The sequence below is a fragment of the Xenopus tropicalis genome, chromosome 7 (genome assembly GCF_000004195.4).
Source record: "Xenopus tropicalis strain Nigerian chromosome 7, UCB_Xtro_10.0, whole genome shotgun sequence".
NCBI classification, from domain to species: Eukaryota; Metazoa; Chordata; class Amphibia; order Anura; family Pipidae; genus Xenopus; species Xenopus tropicalis.
The window spans coordinates 9,533,760-9,553,908 of NC_030683.2; the positions used below are offsets into that span (position 1 = coordinate 9,533,760).

At 44.7% G+C, this 20,149-nt stretch overlaps 1 protein-coding gene across 2 annotated transcripts; it reads right to left on the reverse strand.

Annotated features, from left to right (window-relative positions):
* Positions 1-2,870: 2,870 nt before the first annotated feature.
* Positions 2,871-20,149, reverse strand: usp5 (ubiquitin specific peptidase 5). 2 transcript variants are annotated; one of them, XM_012966040.3, is made up of 20 exons: positions 19,946-20,149; positions 16,925-17,050; positions 16,742-16,808; positions 15,966-16,099; positions 14,968-15,113; positions 14,584-14,768; positions 13,410-13,504; positions 12,501-12,694; positions 12,325-12,396; positions 11,843-11,927; positions 11,566-11,691; positions 10,086-10,239; positions 9,556-9,730; positions 8,845-8,933; positions 7,655-7,846; positions 5,842-5,985; positions 5,202-5,341; positions 4,944-5,100; positions 4,292-4,376; positions 2,871-3,465 (listed from the first exon to the last, which is right to left on the reverse strand). In XM_012966040.3, the coding sequence occupies exons 1-20, from the start codon at positions 20,051-20,053 to the stop codon at positions 3,372-3,374; spliced, it is 2,568 nt and encodes an 855-aa protein (XP_012821494.1). In that variant the 5' UTR covers positions 20,054-20,149; the 3' UTR covers positions 2,871-3,371.

The following is a 20,149-nucleotide window of genomic DNA, read 5'->3' on the forward strand; positions in this document are numbered from 1 at the left end:
TAAATGTTTCTGATCATCAAAAACCGTTAACTATTAGTCAAAGATAACATAATTGAACACAAAATGCAGTTTTTAAATGAAGGTTTACATTATTAAGGGAGAAAAAAAACTCCAAATCTACATGGCCCTGTGTGAAAAAGTGATTGCCCCCCTTGTTAAAAAATAACTTAACTGTGGTTTATCAATTTCAATTTTCAATTTCAATATCAATTTCTGTAGTCACCCCCAGGCCTGATTACTGCCACACCTGTTTCAATCAAGAAATCACTTAAATAGGAGCTACCTGACACAGAGAAGTAGCCCAAAAGCACCTCAAAAGCTAGACATCATGCCAAGATCCAAAGAAATTCAGGAACAAATGAGAACAAAAGTAATTGAGATCTATCAGTCTGGTAAAGGTTATAAAGCCATTTCTAAAGCTTTGGGACTCCAGCGAACCACAGTGAGAGCCATTATCCACAAATGGCAAAAACATGGAACAGTGGTGAACCTTCCCAGGAGTGGCCGGCCGACCAAAATTACCCCAAGAGCGCAGAGACAACTCATCCGAGAGGCCACAAAAGACCCCAGGACAACATCTAAAGAACTGCAGGCCTCACTTGCCTCAATTAAGGTCAGTGTTCACGACTCCACCATAAGAAAGAGACTGGACAAAAACAGCCTGCATGGCAGATTTCCAAGGCGCAAACCACTTTTATGCAAAAAGAACATTATGGCTCGTCTCAATTTTGCTAAAAAACATCTCAATGATTGCCAAGACTTTTGGGAAAATATCTTGTGGACCGACGAGACAAAAGTTGAACTTTTTGGAAGGTGCGTGTCCCGTTACATCTGGCGTAAAAGTAACACAGCATTTCAGAAAAAGAACATCATACCAACAGTAAAATATGGTGGCGGTAGTGTGATGGTCTGGGGTTGTTTTGCTGCTTCAGGACCTGGAAGGCTTGCTGTGATAGATGGAACCATGAATTCTACTGTCTACCAAAAAATCCTGAAGGAGAATGTCCGGCCATCTGTTCATCAACTCAAGCTGAAGCGATCTTGGGTGCTGCAGCAGGACAATGACCCAAAACACACCAGCAAATCCACCTCTGAATGGCTGAAGAAAAACAAAATGAAGACTTTGGAGTGGCCTAGTCAAAGTCCTGACCTGAATCCTATTGAGATGTTGTGGCATGACCTTAAAAAGGCGGTTCATGCTAGAAAACCCTCAAATAAAGCTGAATTACAACAATTCTGCAAAGATGAGTGGGCCAAAATTCCTCCAGAGCGCTGTAAAAGACTCGCTGCAAGTTATCGCAAACGCTTGATTGCAGTTATTGCTGCTAAGGGTGGCCCAACCAGTTATTAGGTTCAGGGGGCAATTACTTTTTCACACAGGGCCATGTAGGTTTGGATTTTTTTTCTCCCTAAATAATAAAAACCCTCATTTAAAAACTGCATTTTGTGTTTACTTGTGTTATCTTTGACTAATAGTTAAATGTGTTTGATGAGCAGAAACATTTAAGTGTGACAAACATGCAAAAGAATAAGAAATCAGGAAGGGGGCAAATAGTTTTTCACACCACTGTATATCACCATGTGCTTCTGGCACTTTGTATATATTTGCAAGTACGCATGTTTGTACATATCTGAGCGCACACGCATTAGGCCGTGTATATATTTGTGTGGGTGCAAATGTGCGTGTAACATATCCGTGAGTACTTTGTGCTTAACTGTGTGCGTGGCTGAGTGGGCGGGTACATACGTGTGTGTGTTACCGTGTGTATATTCACATGTACACGTTGCTATGAACGCTGGGAATATGCACAGCTGTGCACGTGGCGTCTGCACCTACATTGTGGTTTTACCATGTTAAGATCGTAAAACTGGTGCTGGTATGTGTGGCTCCGATGTTAGGTTAGGTTGAATGGAACATACCCATACTACTAAGTTACCAGGCCCATCCCACAGGGGACCCATATTAACTTACTGGTCACCTTGGAAGAAGGCCCTGCCAACAAATACAATGGGTCCCAATGAAAAAAAACACTGACCCACCCATTCACCCCCCCACCATAAGGATACCAAAACTCTGCCCATAATCCACCCAAACACCCTACCCTTTCACACACACACACACACTTTTTTTTTACATTGCTTGGGCGCCCTTACCTCAGTAACTCTATACAGGAACCTGACGGAGGGTTCACCTAAAGACTGAAAATATCATACCCAAAAGGTGTTTCCAAATATTATCCAACGGCTGAGACTTGCCCTGGGCTACAATGATACACATCATGGCCGCCGCACACTCAGTCAGGGCTCAGGTACCAGCCGTGTATTAGTGTAAAGCAGCGCAGAGAGTGGGCAGCACCGGGTACATTGCTTGGTGTCAGGGCTTTGGGGTATCGGGGTGCTGCCCCCCATGGGATCATACATAGGCAGGGACAGTAGGACAGGAGGGAGAGGAAGCAGCTGCCCATTGTAAGGGCATTTCCCTTGATATTCAGCATTTGCCCCTGTATTGCCTGTGCACCCAGTAAGTGCTCTTACACAGAGCTGCCCACATTGGGGTCACTGCCTGGGAATTGGGGTGTCCCCCTATCCAGGGGCATAGTAAATGACCCCCCCTGTTTTGGCCCCACCTCCTCCATCTTATACTTTGTACCTGAAGGGGTATTCCCCCCAACGTCAAAGGGGACCCTTTACAGGACATAAGCCACATTGGACAGAAGACTTGGGCACTACACACAGTCACAGCTACAGGGGACAGCCTTACTGTCCCTAAGAGAGCGCAGGGCACAAGGTCCATCCACTGAGAATGGAGGAAAAGAGACTGCACCAATAGGCCAGGGCTCCTAGTGAGTGAAAGCAAACAGGCTCATAGCTGGGGTTTAATGTACATTTTTTAACTTTAATAGCAGAGAGCTGTGTGTTTATAAAAGGGCATGTCTGAAGGATGGGAAAGAATTTTATTCACACGGGTGAACGCTGGGATTAAATATAGACACAAACCACCTTAGCACACAGCCAGAGCCTTCAATCCCCCCCCCATATGCCGGATCTCCAAGCCCAATGCAATTACAGATCGTGCAGCAGCAGCCGCCCATTAAATGAGACCCCGGTCCTGGTTACAGAGCCTGGTCCCAGCCGCAGCATGGAAACATGGTCCACTTGGAGGCTAGGTCCCCTGCAGCAGGTCAAGCAATGCACTTACAGGGGGAGGAAGGGAAGCCCTACAGCCCCATCAGAGAGGGAGAAAATGGCAAATAAAACGCTGCTCAGATTAATGATGAATAAAGTCCACACGGGCCTAGACACTGCAAAATGAGGCTCCAATCCTATTTGCTCTCACAGCGAGGGCCAACCAGGGACAGGGCAACTGGGAATTAACTCTGTATACGCTGGTAGAAGTAAATGTAACCCAGGTCTTTGGGAGGCTTCTCTGAAGCGCAGACTTTCTGGTCATTGTAGATCACCCACCTGCAACAGAAAGAAGAGGAAAAGGATTAACTTGGCCTTTAGTATTCTTTGTGTCTTTCGAATGATTTAACATGTTAGGGTGGCCGTACACGGTGAAATCTACTTGCTTGGCAAGGTTGCCAAGCGAGTGGGTCTTCTCCCGATATCCCCACCTACGGGTGGACGATATCGGGTTAATTCAGTCCTTTGGCCCCATAATGGCACCGTCGGTTCGGGGACTGAATCAAAGAGCCAATGCCTTGCCCAATCTGAACAATGGGAAGGGAGTAGGTATCAGAATAGCACTTAATAGTAAGAAATCCAAGTCCGGCTTGGGACTCCTCCAGTTACATGGGAGTAGGAGAAACAATAGGTTAGCTGAAAGCAGTTCTAATGTGTAGCGCTGGCTGAAAGCTCAGACTCAGGCACAATGCACTGAGATGGCGCCTACACGCCAATATTACAGCTACAAATACATTTGTTGGTACAAGAATAAAAGGTTAAATGGCAGAGGGAATTATTTGCATCATTTAGAAATAAAAAGTACCCCATAAAAATCATGACAGAATCCCTTTAAGCTGCAGATGCTGAGGGGGCACCTCCATGACGCATTGTTACATAGTTACATAGGGTTGAAAAAAGACCAGTGTCCATCAAGTTCAACCCATCCGAGTAAAACCAGCACACCTAACCCACACCTACCAATCTATACACTCACATACATAAACTATAAATACAACCACTAGTACTAACTGTGGATATTGCATGATGCAATGCAAGGAGGGAGGATATTTGGAGAATATTTGGAGATAAAGAAAAGCAAGCAGCCCTTAAAGCAAACACTCACCTTCCCTCCTTCTTTATATGACACACGTAGTGACCGCACATGGTGGATGTCCCCATGTGACTGATGAAGGCAAAAAGCTCATATCCTGCAAAAGACAATATGCTATTAATGAAAGAGAAATAGAGTAATAATAATATGAAGCCATTGTCTCTTGAAAGAAAAAGGAAACCCAAAATCACTGTGGGTGTCACCCTGCACCACCCCTTCCACATTATAATATATATATATATATATATATATATATAAAGTGGTGCCATCTTTTTACAGCCTCCTATCTATCCCCCTGCACTGATTATAAACGGGCCATGAAGGTACAGATATCTGACAAAAGTGTTCTCTTTTGGTGTAGAGAGGGGTAACAGGATGGCTGGGCATAATACTCTGCACAGGTACAAAAAAGCTTAATATTTGTTCTAATAGGGATTTGGGGACTAGGGGACCCCCCACAGCAGTAGCTGGGAATGCCCAGCCAGAATTTCCGAGTTGAAACTCTGTAAAACCTTGTAGCTTCTTTACGGTTTTGTATTCCAGGAAGGTCAGTGTCCTCCATTCAAACATCTGCAAAAAGGAACCCATGTCCCTATATCCCTACTCTCCCAACTATGAGCAGAATATATAAAGCCCAATTATGTGCCATTACAGAGACACTCACTCCCAGCTCCATCCCTCACACGAGGGCCCGCAGCAGGGAGACTCTCAGACACAGACTCTGCAGCAGAGCGACCCTCAGATAAATCCATGGCAGCCTCAGCATCCAAATCATCAATGTGAGAGAAGATCCAGTCGACAGCACGTTCCAAGTTGTTGTTCTGTGAAGAAATGTGTGAAATAACAAGAAAGGAAACCAAGTGAGAGCGTCTGCTGGAATGAGCTTGTGGGCCTGGCAGGGGTAAGAGGGTAAGATACTCACAGTGGCACGGAGGGCTTTCACTGCTTGCTCCTGGGAGAAGCCCATGGATATTATTGTTGCTACGTGTTCCTCAGAGGGTGGATCCCCCCCGGTAGTAACTGATGAGGGTGCGCTGGCCCCAGACAGTGGCAAGGCAAAGTCTAAAAAGGAAAGAAAAGAAAGAAAGATAACAAGTGCTGTGTAGAGGAGCCACATTCATTGATCACACATTTACCCCTGATTCTATTCAGCTGCACTTCTGCCTTCTTCAAGACCCCCATTTGCTTCATGTCAGCACCCAGGGGCAGGGTCTGATAACACAGTCAAGATGTCGGAGTATCACCGGACCCTGCCCACAGCCAGTGACCTCAGGCATCAAGCAATACAGCGGTGCCCCTTACTTTATGGGCTAAATTGTAGGTCAATGATACAAGTAACTGACACCATTCAGCCAACTGGATCAATAAAAAAAATTGCAATGACATTGCAGGTAACTCCCTTTTATAGCATTCGTTTCAATATTTAGGCACAAAACAAATTCAGATTCAAAGGCATTCCCTGTGGAATAACAGGTCCCAGCTCCCTCTGCCTAAACATTCTAGAATCAGATGCTCCATAACTTCCTTTTGTGGATCTGACCCATGTGTCCTACAGATATTACCTGGGTCATCCATGTGCGACATCACCCACGTCATTGCAGCCTCTGCCCCGCTGTTGCCCGTATAATACACAGCTTTGCGGCACGCCTCGGCTGGGAATCCCATCTCTACCAACTGCGTGACTACTGACTCGTCCAGCACTGGAGCTAGAGACAAACATCTTATTTAGAGAAGAAAATCAACACCTGAAGGAGGGGAAAGAAGCAACAGACAAATGTAAGAAGATCTAGGACAAGGAATGGAAAGTGGCAAAGGGAGGATGGAAGCAGGGCAGCAGAATGGCAAGCAGGTAAAGGGAACTGAGTGGAAGTGAGAGGGGAGACATAGAAAAGGGGGTGCAGGGGCATGTTGTCCTGGGAAAGGAAAGTGCAGTTAGCATGTCCATAGGAGAGAGGCAGCAACACAACAGCAATGGCACATCAGTAGGCAAAAGGGAGTGCTGTGGCACATCACATGGGATAAGGAATGCAGTGGCAATGATATTCTGCAGGGGAAAGAGAATCAACTAAAGCACATGTTAAAGGGTTAGAATGGTTTAATCTCCCATAGAAAAGATAAAGCCTTTTAGTGCTGTGAGGCAAACGGAGACTGGAGTCCAGTCTAAGTGAATGACAACAGCAGGGGCACATTGTGGGGGTGAGCAATACAGTGGCATGGCAGAGGGAATGTGACACACATGGGAAATAACATTGGTTTTTAGGAAGAGAGAACACTGAGTGCTATGATAACTAAAAGAGAGAGAAAACAACAAGCTGCCCCAGGGGGAGAGACTGATGGTGCAGGGGGGGAGGTCCCAGGGAACACATATGGGATGCACAAAGCGGGGGCCACACAGCACAGAAATGGCAGATCCCATGTACTAGCAAAGAGTTAAAAAGATTGAGGTTCATTAACATTCCCCAAAGGCCCATAATGAGATCCCTTCCCCAAATGATTATGGATATGAGAGGATACACACAGCACACATGTCAAACAGCACACATAGGAGATTAACATTCAGAGCATGTCCCACTCCCAGGGTGCATCATATACACACAGACTGTCTCAGTTATGCACTATAGTGTCCGTTACCAGCAAAGCAGCAGCAATACCGGCCATAGCCCAGGCAGCACACACATGCACACTGCCATAATACTGCAAAGAAACGGTACCGGCACAGGGTTCTGCAGGTAAAACATGGACAGGCAGGGAAATAAGGGTAGCTCTAATGGGCCAGCGGCTTGCTTCTGCCCAGATAAATAGGGTGTGAGATGGAAACAACAGCAGTGTACCGAAGCAAGCGGGGGGCACAGGCAGTGAGCATGGGGGTTCCAAGAACAAGGCTAGTGTGTAGAATCATACAGTACAGGGGCAATTCCATGGGGGCAAACAGAACAGCACAAGGGCAAGCAGTAACGCAGTGTGCTGAAGCAACCGGACAGAGGCAGTGGGATGCAGAAGGAAAGTGCAGCACACAATAAATGGAATATATATTAAAACCCATACAAAGCTGGGGTGCAAAGTAAAGAAGGAAAGCACAGAGACTGGACACAAGCAGGAGGCAGAGGAGGGTGCAGTAGGTCATGGTGGTATGTGGCTATGTGTAGGTACAAACACAGGCGAGATGTTGCTCACAACGTTACAATGGGAAGGTGAATGTCTGACACAAGCAGAGGGTTCAGGTCATACACTAGGTCACAAGGTGCTGTGTCTGGGCACAAGCAGATGTAGTGTATTCTGTTGCAGCCCATTCTGTCGCCACACGTGGCTTTATCAGTCACTCACGGGGAACACACAACAATCACATGTGGTCCCACGAGAGGCGGAAACACTAACATGTCGGAGAGGAGAAGTGAGGGGAGCAGTACGAGTCGTCATCGTCGAGGCCATAGAAACCAAGGCTACCTTTGGGCTCATCGGGTGTGACCAATGGGGGGGCAACATCTGGGAGCTCCTCTTCCCCCCCTTGAAGCCCCCCACCCCGAAACTCAGAAAGATCCAATTCATCTGGGACATCAATAGAGACATCTAAGTGTAGAGGGAGGAAGAAACACAATTAAATCAAACATACCTGAATTTGCGTCCAGTGATTATTCATTCCCCTTTACATGCAATGATGGGCTGCCCTCATCATGTCACTGAACTACAGCTCACAACACTCCGCTGGGATTTGCAGTTCACCAACATTTGGAGGGCTGTTATTTACCCGTGCCTGGTTTAAAGGAATAGGAGACCTTATTAGATCAGTAATTACCAATATACTAAGATAAAACTGGGCCTATGTTTGCTACAGGACTATTCACAGGGAATGACTTACCTTTTTACATACAGGTTGGTCTACAAGCCTTCAGTCACTGCAGTTACTTTACCTGGCCAGTGGGGGGCTAATCCATCAAAGTATTCTACAGTCCTGCGACTAAACCTCTGGACCGTTAATTCTCTTTATGAACTATATTTCAGTCTGAATATGTTCACTTTAACATTAACTTTGGACTAACCCAGGGGTTCAACCTAATGCCACATAAAATGAAACCCAGGTAGAGGGTTCTGATCCTCCTGTACCTAGGCTGCTCTATATCCTCTGTACAAGTAAGGGGGCTTGGTCCTGGTTAAGAATCTGGTTGGAAGGTTGCCTTGATTTGTATAAGCCAATCACCATGGGGTTGACCTCCGTTGGATGCGACTTGGAGCCAGTTAGGGTGAGTTTCCAGCTGCATAAACCCTTTGGATCTCGTACATTCTTCTAGTTTGAAGAATAGTTGAGAAATTTATTTTGGCCAATTGAGGGAACTTTTTCTCCAGCAACTGCTTTACAATGGTCCTGGTCCACAGAAGTTGTCTGGGAAGACACCTAGTCAGCCCCTATTGGTGTCCAAACTGTGCCCAGGCCTGGCAATCTGGGTATCCTGTCAAATGCCAGAAGCGCTGCCACAGGCAAGAATCAAAACCCTACTGTCTCATGAATATAAGTAACCATCTCCTGCATTATGACTTTACTCCCACCCGTGCACCATAGTTCACCTTACCCAGTTTCTTGGGTACCCAGTCAAGGCCAAAAGTAAACTTCTTGATTTGAATGACCAAGTAATCTGGAAATGAGGCAAAGCGGGACGTCCTGCAATGGAAAAAAAGAGAGAGATAGTGAACAGCTTGCCTTGCTATTTAACAATATTCCTATGCCGATCCTGAAGGACCTGACTGATTTAGCAATTAAATCCTTTTCTTGCTCATTAAGCCAAGGGAACCAGCAGTATCTCTACCATTTGGCCACTGCTACACTGGTGAAGATATCAGGGAAATCTGCCCTTGCATAAAATGAAAACAATATGCAGACAAAATATTTCCTCTGAGACTAAGAGTAAGAAAATCCAATTTATTATCTGGCATTCCCTTCACTGCCCCGAGTTTCTTTCCTGGTTACCTACAGTACCCCAATCTGCAATATCACTGTCTATAAGATTAGACCAGAACGCTTCACTTACTTAACTAGTATAAATTTAAAGCAAGTGGACTTGTTTAGTAATCATTGAAGACGTTTCACTACTCATCCGAGCAGCTTCTTCAGTTCACTGACTGGTATGGGAAGTCCTCAGCATATATACTCTGAAGAAGCTGCTCGGATGAGTAGTGAAACGTCTTCAATGATTACCAAACAAGTCCAGTTGCTTTAAATTTATTTATACTAGATATACCATGACCTGGATGAATGAAAATCTTCATAGACATATTTCACTTACTTAAGTGCATTGGATTTGGCCTGAAGGGCGGCGCTCCAGAATTCATCGAGCTGCTCAGGGGCAGCAAATGCCTCCAAACATGATGTGAATGGGATCCGTGCCCGGACTAGTTCTGGCGGGGGGCGATGCTCACGTTCAGCCTGGAGCCGGCATTGCTCATATGCAGACAGCTCGTCTGTGCAACAAACAACATTAATAAGGCAGCAGAACCTAAGGCCCCATGCAACACCCAACCCCTATCATACGATCAAACCCTACCCTGTTCAGCTTGGGGTTTAACGGACACCCAGCAGAGTCAATTCATTGCTCCATAACTAACCACAAATAAATATGTAAGGCTGATTTTAATCAAGTCTGGCTTTGGGCACTGAGAAAAGCGCACACAGAAATGGAGTAGGCTTTCTCTACCCCCAAAAAATATCACGTTGGTGTATCTCACTGTTCATTCGTTTAGTTACACAGCACTTATGTTATAATAAAGCCCAGACCAAACATCATGATTTCCTGCCTTTTCCATACCCCTAGCTCACCCTTATTGAGTGCAGCCTCCATGGGCACAGGAAGTTGCAGGATGTACTCAACCCTCTGTGTATACTTCACTTTCTGAGACACCAGACACTTAATCTTCTCTTCCACTAGGAAACGGAAAACTTCATTGGGGTTGGATGAGCTGCGGCAGTTCCTCTGTTGGAGCACAAGGATATGTGAGAAAACAGGGATGCCCAAGCCCATTAAATAGTCAAAATGTTGTTGGATCCTTTTTCCCAGTCCCTCTCATTATGCTCTCTGTAATTGCCACGTCTCCTCCCAAATTTTGTTTTCTCTCCAGCTTCACCCCTGATGCCTTCTACCACTGACCCACACTGCAATCTATTGGCATTATAACATACAGTTTGTTCGATTTCCTATGGAACCAAACTGTAAAAAATATCCTTACAAACGGTGCTTAGTGATGTCTTCAGTTATAATCAGAGCTTAGTGATCTGTCACATGACTCACTAAATCTTGTATATTAAAATAAATAAAGCACCCCCTGTAGTAAAACACGAGGATATTATAAGTCACCGAGGAGTTCCATGACCTGTATAAAAACTCTCAGCCTTTGGCCTCATCCCTTTATATGGTCATGGAACTCCTCGGTGGCTTATAATATCCCTATATGTTACAATAGGGGGTACTTTATTCACTATATATTATAAGGAACTCCTCGGGGGCTTATAATATCCCTATATGTTACAATAGGGGGTACTTTATTCACTATATATTATAAGGAACTCCTCTGTGGCTTATAATATCCCTATATGTTACAATAGGGGGTACTTTATTCACTATATATTATAAGGAACTCCTCGGTGGCTTATAATATCCCTATATGTTACAATAGGGGGTACTTTATTCACTATATATTATAAGGAACTCCTCTGTGACTTATAATATCCCTATATGTTACAATAGGGGGTACTTTATTCACTATATATTATAAGGAACTCCTCGGGGACTTATAATATCCCTATATGTTACAATAGGGGGGTACTTTATTCACTATATATTATAAGGAACTCCTCGGGGGCTTATAATATCCCTATATGTTACAATAGGGGGTACTTTATTCACTATATATTATAAGGAACCCCTCGGAGGCTTATAATATCCCTATATGTTACAATAGGGGGTACTTTATTCACTATATATTATAAAGAACTCCTCGGTGGCTTATAATATCCCTATATGTTACAATAGGGGGCACTTTATTCACTATATATTATAAGCAACTTCTCGGTGACTTATAATATTCCTATCCTTTAAAATAGGGGGTAAGTTATTCACTATATATCCCTGCTGTCCCTGCAAAGTGTATTGTGTCCCAGTGCCAAGGATATATACATGTGTAATAATGAACCCCCATTCTGTCATAAGTTGCACTAGAATACAGTGAGACAGAGTAAATACTGAGATAGGTCCCATGGGAGCTTGAATATTTCAAAAATATGCAGGCAGCTCACAACCTACCTCAACCATATTTATAAAGTGCAGGAAGAATTCCTGAGCATCTTGCTGCCTGTTGGTGGAAAACTCTGGGTGTCCCTTCCCAACAAGTGCCTTAAACATTCTCGGAGCAATCCCATCCTGAAGACCCTGCACACAGAGAAGGAAAGTACTAAGGGGGTTACTTGTCACACAAAAACATATGTAAGCATACAAAAAGGAAAGAGAATCAGGGCAGAACACACAATATTTACTGCTTATCTGTTCCCATAGAAATAACAAAGGGTATCACCAATGTTACCTTATGTTCTGGAGCTGTGTCATTGTCTTTTTCTACAGCTGGCTTTGAGTATTCCCCAGATAACATGCCATTTCCAAGCTTGGCTCTGATGAGACAGAAAATAAGTACCATTTATCACAGCGCCCAAGAAAAACGTACGGCACATTTATGCACAGTTCTTGTACAATGCCCATTAGGGACCTTATTAAGTATTGCTTATCACACTGTACCTACATCCTGATGCCTAATTGTACTTGCCTTGCACTGTGCCCAAAACATTCACTTTCCTATTTAAATGGAGTAAAACCCTTTTCTATCATACTAGGAAGTCATATATGTCTGTTGTCAACACACCCTTGACAACCCAGAATTCACTGCTAAAACACTTCCAGCATCCTTTGAGGTGTAACTTTGTACAACAACTGCAAGGCACATTTCCATCCATACAAGGCTGCCCATTATAAGAACTGCCTCTAGAGGGAATGTTCTGCATTTTCACCTACACTTGGGTGTTGAAGTCTTGCGTTGGATCAGCAGGTGATTTCTGGAAAATCTGCTCCATACGTTCTACGTATCTGCCAAATGTAAAAACAGAGAATGCATGAAATGGCTTCTTTAAGATTTCCATGTGGTTCCCACCTCCCCCCAGGACACAGTCCTACTAATGCTAAGCACTCACTTGCGCTGGAAGGCCGGGATGCTGAAGATGACTTGCATGGTTGAATTGAGGTAGCAGCTGTTTCCGAGGTTCTGGATGCCAGTGTACCCCGAACCATAGAGGGGCTGCAATTGTACACCTGATTCCTGGATCACCTCCCACTCTCCGATTCGTTGGTTCATATCAATTTCCAGTTCTGTCATGGTCTTATCCGTCTAGAGAAAACAATGGGGGAGGGGGACACATTATACACAAAAATTTGTTCCAAATGTTTTCTCTTAAAACAGAAAACTATTCCAACCTGTTACCATAATTAGATTGCTCTGTGGGACCTTAGCACTAAGTACTTTAACAGCCAAAGACATGGTGAAAAGGATTCTCTAAGGAGGTTCAGGTGCACATTGCATTAAACAGACCTGCAGGGTCATACTGGGCCAGTGGGGCACCGGGAAAAAACCCTGTGGGCCCTGCTGGCCCAGACCCAATCCCTGCCGAAGCTCCCCAGTCTGCAGATCTCCCTCCCCAAACCAGGGATGCACCGAATCCAGGATTCGATTCGAGAGTTGGCCTTCGGTATTCGGCCGAATCTCCCACGAAAAGAAAAAAGTGGATTTGGTGCATCCCTACCTCCAACGCACTGAAAGTAAGTTTAATTAATGTGCCCTCAGGGGAGGGGGTTGGCCAGGTGGCGGGGGCCCCTGCACCCCCCAGTCTAACCCTGTGGACCTGTACAGGCCAATCACTAGTGTCAGTATTAGAGTTACTAGATCTGTGGGCTGCATTTGCAAAACAGCTGCAACACTTCTGTTCACTTATTACATGTGATTTGCAGCTTCTGTTTAAGTGCCACAACCTTTAGAAAAATGTGTAATAGTGGATGGAAAGTAATATTAAACTGTACAAGCATAGCTGCCTGACCCTCTTACTTACCTTCTGCATCTTCATCATGTCAATGCCAAAGTGTGAGAGATGCTCTGCCAGGTTGGGGTCCAGAACCATATCATCCTCATCATAGGAATATACATCTGCAAGGCAAGAGCAGACAGTCACTATACTGGAGATGTTCTCTCTCTGGCAGAAGTATTAGGAAATACAAGAGAAGTTGCAATAATACAAAAATCCCTTGATATGGCCAAAGCACAAAGGGCGCACCCAATCAAAAGAAGTGAAGTAAAAAGGGCAAATGTTCCATAATAAAAGCCCACAAATGGTACAGCTTCTGTCAGATACACAAAGCTTCCACACATCCTATCAAAAACTTCATGTAAGAGTGCAAAGTTTGCAAATTCTATGATGTGGCAAAAGCACAAAGGGAACCTTCTAATATAAAAACAGCAGAAAAACACAAATTCTGTCAAATGTTTATAAAAACGGCTATAATAGTAAGCTTCTCCATTGTTAATGTTATTCCATATATTATTAAATGGGATTCTGCTCTCTGCAGGGAGGTTATACGTGTTCCCTTAAGAACAGAAGAAATTACTTCTTCACCTAGACACAAGCCATTGATATCTACCCTGAAATCAGGGACTGGACTTTTGGCTTGGAACAGGAAGCAGAAAAGCACTGAAGACTCTAACGCTTACATTTATCCCTTACTGATTTTTGTGCAAAAACATTGTATAACTCAGTCCATTCAGCCTACTCACAGACTCGCTTGGCTGCTCATTTATTCTATGAATGGCCCCTATATTACATATACCAAGAGAACTTCTACTGCAGTCCCATTGGGTTAAAGAAACAATGTGCCCCCTGTGTAACACCTTCAGGGCACACACAAGAGAGCCTGTCTGGCACTCACACTAACTGCCACCTCCTCTTCCCCACGTATTTCTCCTCTAATCCCTGAAAAACACTCTTTTTCTGCACGTCGTGTCAATGTTATTATTTTTTAATTCCTGCAAATGTTTATGATTAAAAATGCTTTTGTTTAAGTTCATTTTTGTTCAGATTTCTGTTTCATTTTTATTCAAAACCAGAATCCATCAAAGGCAAGTTGCTCATTTCTCCTAAGATGGCTTTATTTTCCCTTCATTTAGCAGCACTAATAGAACACTGCAAACAGGACAAAGTAAGGACAGCAGTTATTTGGTGCAGAACTGACCGCCTCCATCTGGCGTAATGGTGCCCAGTTTCACTGCTAACGGGTAGCCTGTTTCTTGGTAGTGCTGTAACGCGTGGTTATTCCCTCCGCTGCCATCAAAGTAACGTCTTCCGCAGAGGATGGCGCCGTCTGTCATATTGAGCCACAGATTCTCCCGCAGATCACAGACACTGCACTTCCATCCACTGTGAGAAAAAGTCCCAGGAAAGGGAGCGAGACAGACAGAGTGAGTGAGACACTCAATGACAGAGCATAAGAATGAGAGAGTAGGGAAAGGATATGAGAGACAGAGACCAGAATGTGGGTTGTGTGTTTACACAAACAAGGCAGCTGTAGACAGAGGGGGATCTGTAACAAGATAATGGAAGGGGTGCTGACTCTTACCAAGGTGGGATACGGGGTACCCCCTCAAGCTGCTGGAGGTTGAACGCATGTTTGGAAACCTGCCTCACTTCCCCGTCCCAGGCCTGAATTTCCTGTTTCCGGGAGGCGGAGTCAGCAGACAGTATGGCATCAATAGCAGACGACACCTGAGAGAAAGCAGCATAGAGTTATCTGCGGTGTCATATAAACCTTAAAGGGGACATAGCGGGTAATTAAAGGCACTGAGTTTCCCCAGGAGCAGTAACCCATAGCAACCAATCAGCAGGTAGCATTTACTGGTGAGCTGTGCAAAAGCAAGCATCTTATTGGTTGCTATGGGTTACTGCTTCTGGGCAAACTTAGTGCCTTTTATCACATATATGTGATAGAGTGTTTTATCAAATCACCCTAATCAATGATATATATGGTGCCCGATTTAAACCCCCTCTGTTCCATGTGTTACAAATCAGCAGTGGGCATGTCCTACGTGTCCTTTTCCATAAGTAGGATGTGCACAGCATATGGATAACTGGCTTTCTCTCTCAGTTATCTTAAAATTGAATTTTAGTAGGCTGTATGTGCTAATGGGGTTATGTAGCACCTTGCAGCAATCATTTATATAGTAGATTAGGTAGGGATCCAAACAGCACAATAAGCAGTGTTTTAACTGTTTAGTTTAATTCAAACGGCCGAGGCACACACTACCTGTTTTGGGCCTAGCCATTTATCAAGTGTAGAAGTAGGGTGTGGACAGCCAATCACAGATCTGCCCTGAAACAGGGAAAGTGAACTGCAATTCTCCGTCAAGCCACAGAGCTGTTGGCTGCCCAGATGTAGATTTGTACAATATAAACTCCATTTCCACCAGGTTTCCTGTACAGCCTGAGAAGGCAGTCAGCCCGGTGTGGAATGGTTGGCTGGTGCTAGAAAGGTTTTTTGGGAAATTTATCTTCTATTTATCTCCTATTTTAGAGATAAAGTGTGCACATAAAGATACAGACACAGCTCACATTACCCACCCGATCCCTGACCATCTCCGGGAGCCCCAACAGTCCATCCCGTGGAATCTCTAGGAACTCAGGCAGAATGACCAACTTCACCACCTCCTCATATTCACACTGTTCCTCACTCATGTCAAAGCCGCCCTCCATTCCTACAGAGATGGACACACAGAAGGGACCATAAGAATGACAAAAAATGAAAAAGGGGAATCAAAGCAACAGTTGCAAATAAAAGAACAGTGAAGCTGTTAAAGGAGAAAGAAAGGTAAAAACTCAGTACGGTCTATGTAAATACAGCCATAAGCATTCACACAAACGCTGCATTGAGTTTTCTCTTAAAAGATTTGTTGTGTCTGTTTTCCTCTGCCACAGACACGCAGCTCTCTTCTCTCTCCTGCTCCCCCCTCCCTCAAGATTGCTAAGAACTCCCCCCCTTAGGAATGTGGATCTGAGCCAATCAGCAGGAAGCTTCCTCATAGTCTTACTAACTGAGCAAGTACACCGGTCTTGGGTCTCGATGCAGGAGTGAGGCATTATGGGAACTTTCTTTACACAGCTCATTGTTTTTTCTTCCTGTTTGGCTTCTGATCTTCTGAACAGGAGAAATGTGGGGGGACTTAAGGGTATGCCTGCAGCTTGGGATTAACTCTTTATTAGCCTTTCCTTCTCCTTTAATACAAAGTGGATTCAGTCCCTTCCTCTTTGTGCCCAGGTTCAGACTGTGCAAAGCCCTACATCCCCCACAATCCCCCGGAACATCTCACAGCATCTATTAAGCAAGACTCACTACCTACCAATGGCTAAGCGTGTCGGCTTCTTGCGTGGGGGGTCTCCTGTGCCGGAATTAGATTCCTCAGATTTCTGCGGAATACAAAAATAATGATGTTACCCAAATACCTCTGTCTCCCAGAATCTGACTGGCCAACCCCGTGGCCGTCTATGCCGAGTCTTGTGTGTGAAAAAGCCTTCTCTTGTACCATTTTAGCAGTCCTCTTAAGATGCAGAAAGGCTCTCTGCCCAGTCTTGTTGTATTGCCGCTCAACATAGGGCCTCCCAAAGCCCAAAAATGTATTCATACAAATATATAATCCGCTGTCTGTCTCCTACAACACAAAAAAACAGCAATCATACATAAATGTCATTCAGATCCAATGGAACCGCTGCATGAAAAAAGCCTTACATGTGACGATTCTAATAGATATGACAAGTTATTTTTGGGAGATTTGTCACCCACGGGTGATTTCCCACGGACAAGAAATTGCTACTCGTGCCATTGCCCTAAATCAATGGGAGGGATACTGAATGTTTTACTGTTCTCCCATTCAGCTACTAATTGTCCTCCTCTTTCGAAAGAGAAGCCCCAATCCTCTGTACTAGGTTAGGTTTAATATTAAGGAAATTAAAGGGGAAGATCTATTTAAAATAAACTTGTAGCATGAAGTAGAAAGAATAATACAATTTCCAACTCAAAAACACCAAGGAAAAGGAGAAAAGATGGGAAACCACTCTCTGCTTTATATTCAATGCTAATGCATGGGCCTTCTTCTCTCCTGTACTTCTTTTCTGCTATTAAGGTTATTGTAATTAAAAATTGTAAATAAAACCTTTAAAAGTAATATGAAGTTTAACTTTCATAAGAGCCAAGTATTGAGCAGCAGTAACAGATACATTAAGCCAAATAAGTTTCATTGGTGGATTCTTTTTGGGCTCCCTTTGAGCAGACCCGTGCATGTATAAAGGCTTATTCCTCACCCACAAAAATAAAGGCTTCCTCGTACACTGACTCCTATGGATCCCTATCATCAGATAAGAAGCCAAGTCCAGTCACTATCAGGGATATTCAACTTGACTTCTGTCTGAACTGCCACTGTCAGCTTCCCATAACAGCTGGAAGTCACTGCCCCAGATCCAGTCTGTACCGTCAGAACCACTAACCCAGCTTCCTATGTGTGTGTGCATTAAACTGGGATAGTGCAACCTACAGACTGCTCATATCCACGCAAATCACTACATTTCTCACTTACTATACTTAGGGCCAGATTCATTAAAGGAACAGTAACTCCAAAAAATGAAAGAGCTTTAAAGTAATAAAAATATAATGCACTGTTGCCCTGCACTGGTAAAACTGGTGTGTTTGCTACAATAACACTACTATAATTTATATAATAAGCTGCTGTGTAGCCACGGGGGCAGCCATTCAAGCTGGAAAAAAGGAGAAAAGGCACAGGTTACATAGCAGATAACAGATAAGCTCTGTAGAATACAATAGTGTTTTATCGGTTATCTGCTATGTGCCTGTGCCTTTTCCCCTTTGAATGGCTGCCCCCGGGGCTACACAGCGGGGTATTTATATAAACTATAGTAGGGTTTCTGTAGCAAACACCCCAGCTGTACCAGTGCAGGAACGGCTGCCCCCGGGGCTACACAGCGGGGTATTTATATAAATTATAGTAGGGTTTCTGTAGCAAACACCCCAGCTGTACCAGTGCAGGAATGGCTGCCCCCGGGGCTACACAGCGGGGTATTTATATAAACTATAGTAGGGTTTCTGTAGCAAACACCCCAGCTGTACCAGTGCAGGAATGGCTGCCCCCGGGGCTACACAGCGGGGTATTTATATAAACTATAGTAGGGTTTCTGTAGCAAACACCCCAGCTGTACCAGTGCAGGAATGGCTGCCCCCGGGGCTACACAGCGGGGTATTTATATAAACTATAGTAGGGTTTCTGTAGCAAACACCCCAGCTGTACCAGTGCAGGAATGGCTGCCCCCGGGGCTACACAGCGGGGTATTTATATAAACTATAGTAGGGTTTCTGTAGCAAACACCCCAGCTGTACCAGTGCAGGAATGGCTGCCCCCGGGGCTACACAGCGGGGTATTTATATAAACTATAGTAGGGTTTCTGTAGCAAACACCCCAGCTGTACCAGTGCAGGAATGGCTGCCCCCGGGGCTACACAGCGGGGTATTTATATAAACTATAGTAGGGTTTCTGTAGCAAACACCCCAGCTGTACCAGTGCAGGAATGGCTGCCCCGGGGCTACACAGCGGGGTATTTATATAAACTATAGTAGGGTTTCTGTAGCAAACACCCCAGCTGTACCAGTGCAGGAATGGCTGCCCCCGGGGCTACACAGCGGGGTATTTATATAAACTATAGTAGGGTTTCTGTAGCAAACACCCCAGCTGTACCAGTGCAGGAATGGCTGCCCCCGGGGCTACACAGCGGGGTATTTATATAAACTATAGTAAACCCACAACTTTTACCAGTGCAGGGCAGCCGCACATTATATTTTAGTTACTTTTATACACTTTCATTTTTTGGTGTTACTGTCCCTTTAAAGTACAAATCCGAATCACGAAATCCGATTTCACGAAATCTGAAGTCACACAAATTCCATTCGTTTGAATACGAAGACTTCCTACTTACGATGCAAAACGATCGTAAACGACTTTGAACCTTGAGTGCGTGATTTTGGAAGCCTCCCATAGCAAAGGTTTTTGTGCCGTTTGCGATCGTTGGGATACGAAATTTCGTAACTGTCGGATCGTGCCACGATATTTGCGTCCAAGCCACGACGCGACTTTTCGCAAAATGAACGCACGTCAGAAATCTTCATGTTTCATGCAACTTTCCGCATTGGTACTTTAGTGAATCTGGCCCCAAGGGTGAATGTGAAGCTGAAAGCAAATGCCCTTTGCATCCCAATTCTAAATCTAATTCTGAACAGTGCCAGGAAAATAGATACAGAACCTCATTTGCTCCCAGCAAAGCCTTAGCCAGAGAATCAGCTTGTCCAGGGCAGTGATTATAACCTAATAAAAAATAACCTATAAAACTACAACTCCCAGCATCCCCCATTCTGTGACAGGCAGACAAGGAGACAGAAGGCCTGTAGGGAAGGCTATGAAGGGTACACTGCAGGCTCACTGGGAGTGGGGACATGCTCGGTGTGAGACAATGAAGACACCCCACAGAGTGAGTAGGGCAGTTACCGGAGTATGGAAGGTATATGCACACTCATCCTTGTGCACTCGGTCCCCAGCCCGAGGTAGCCGAATGGTCGGTAGCACAGAGAGCAGAGCATCTTTCACATCACCCATGACTGCGGTTCCTGGACAGCTATGAGATGCCGCTTCCGCTTCCTGTGACAATCTGCAAGCCTGGGTCCCAGTCTCTGTGGTGAGTGGAAGGCGCGG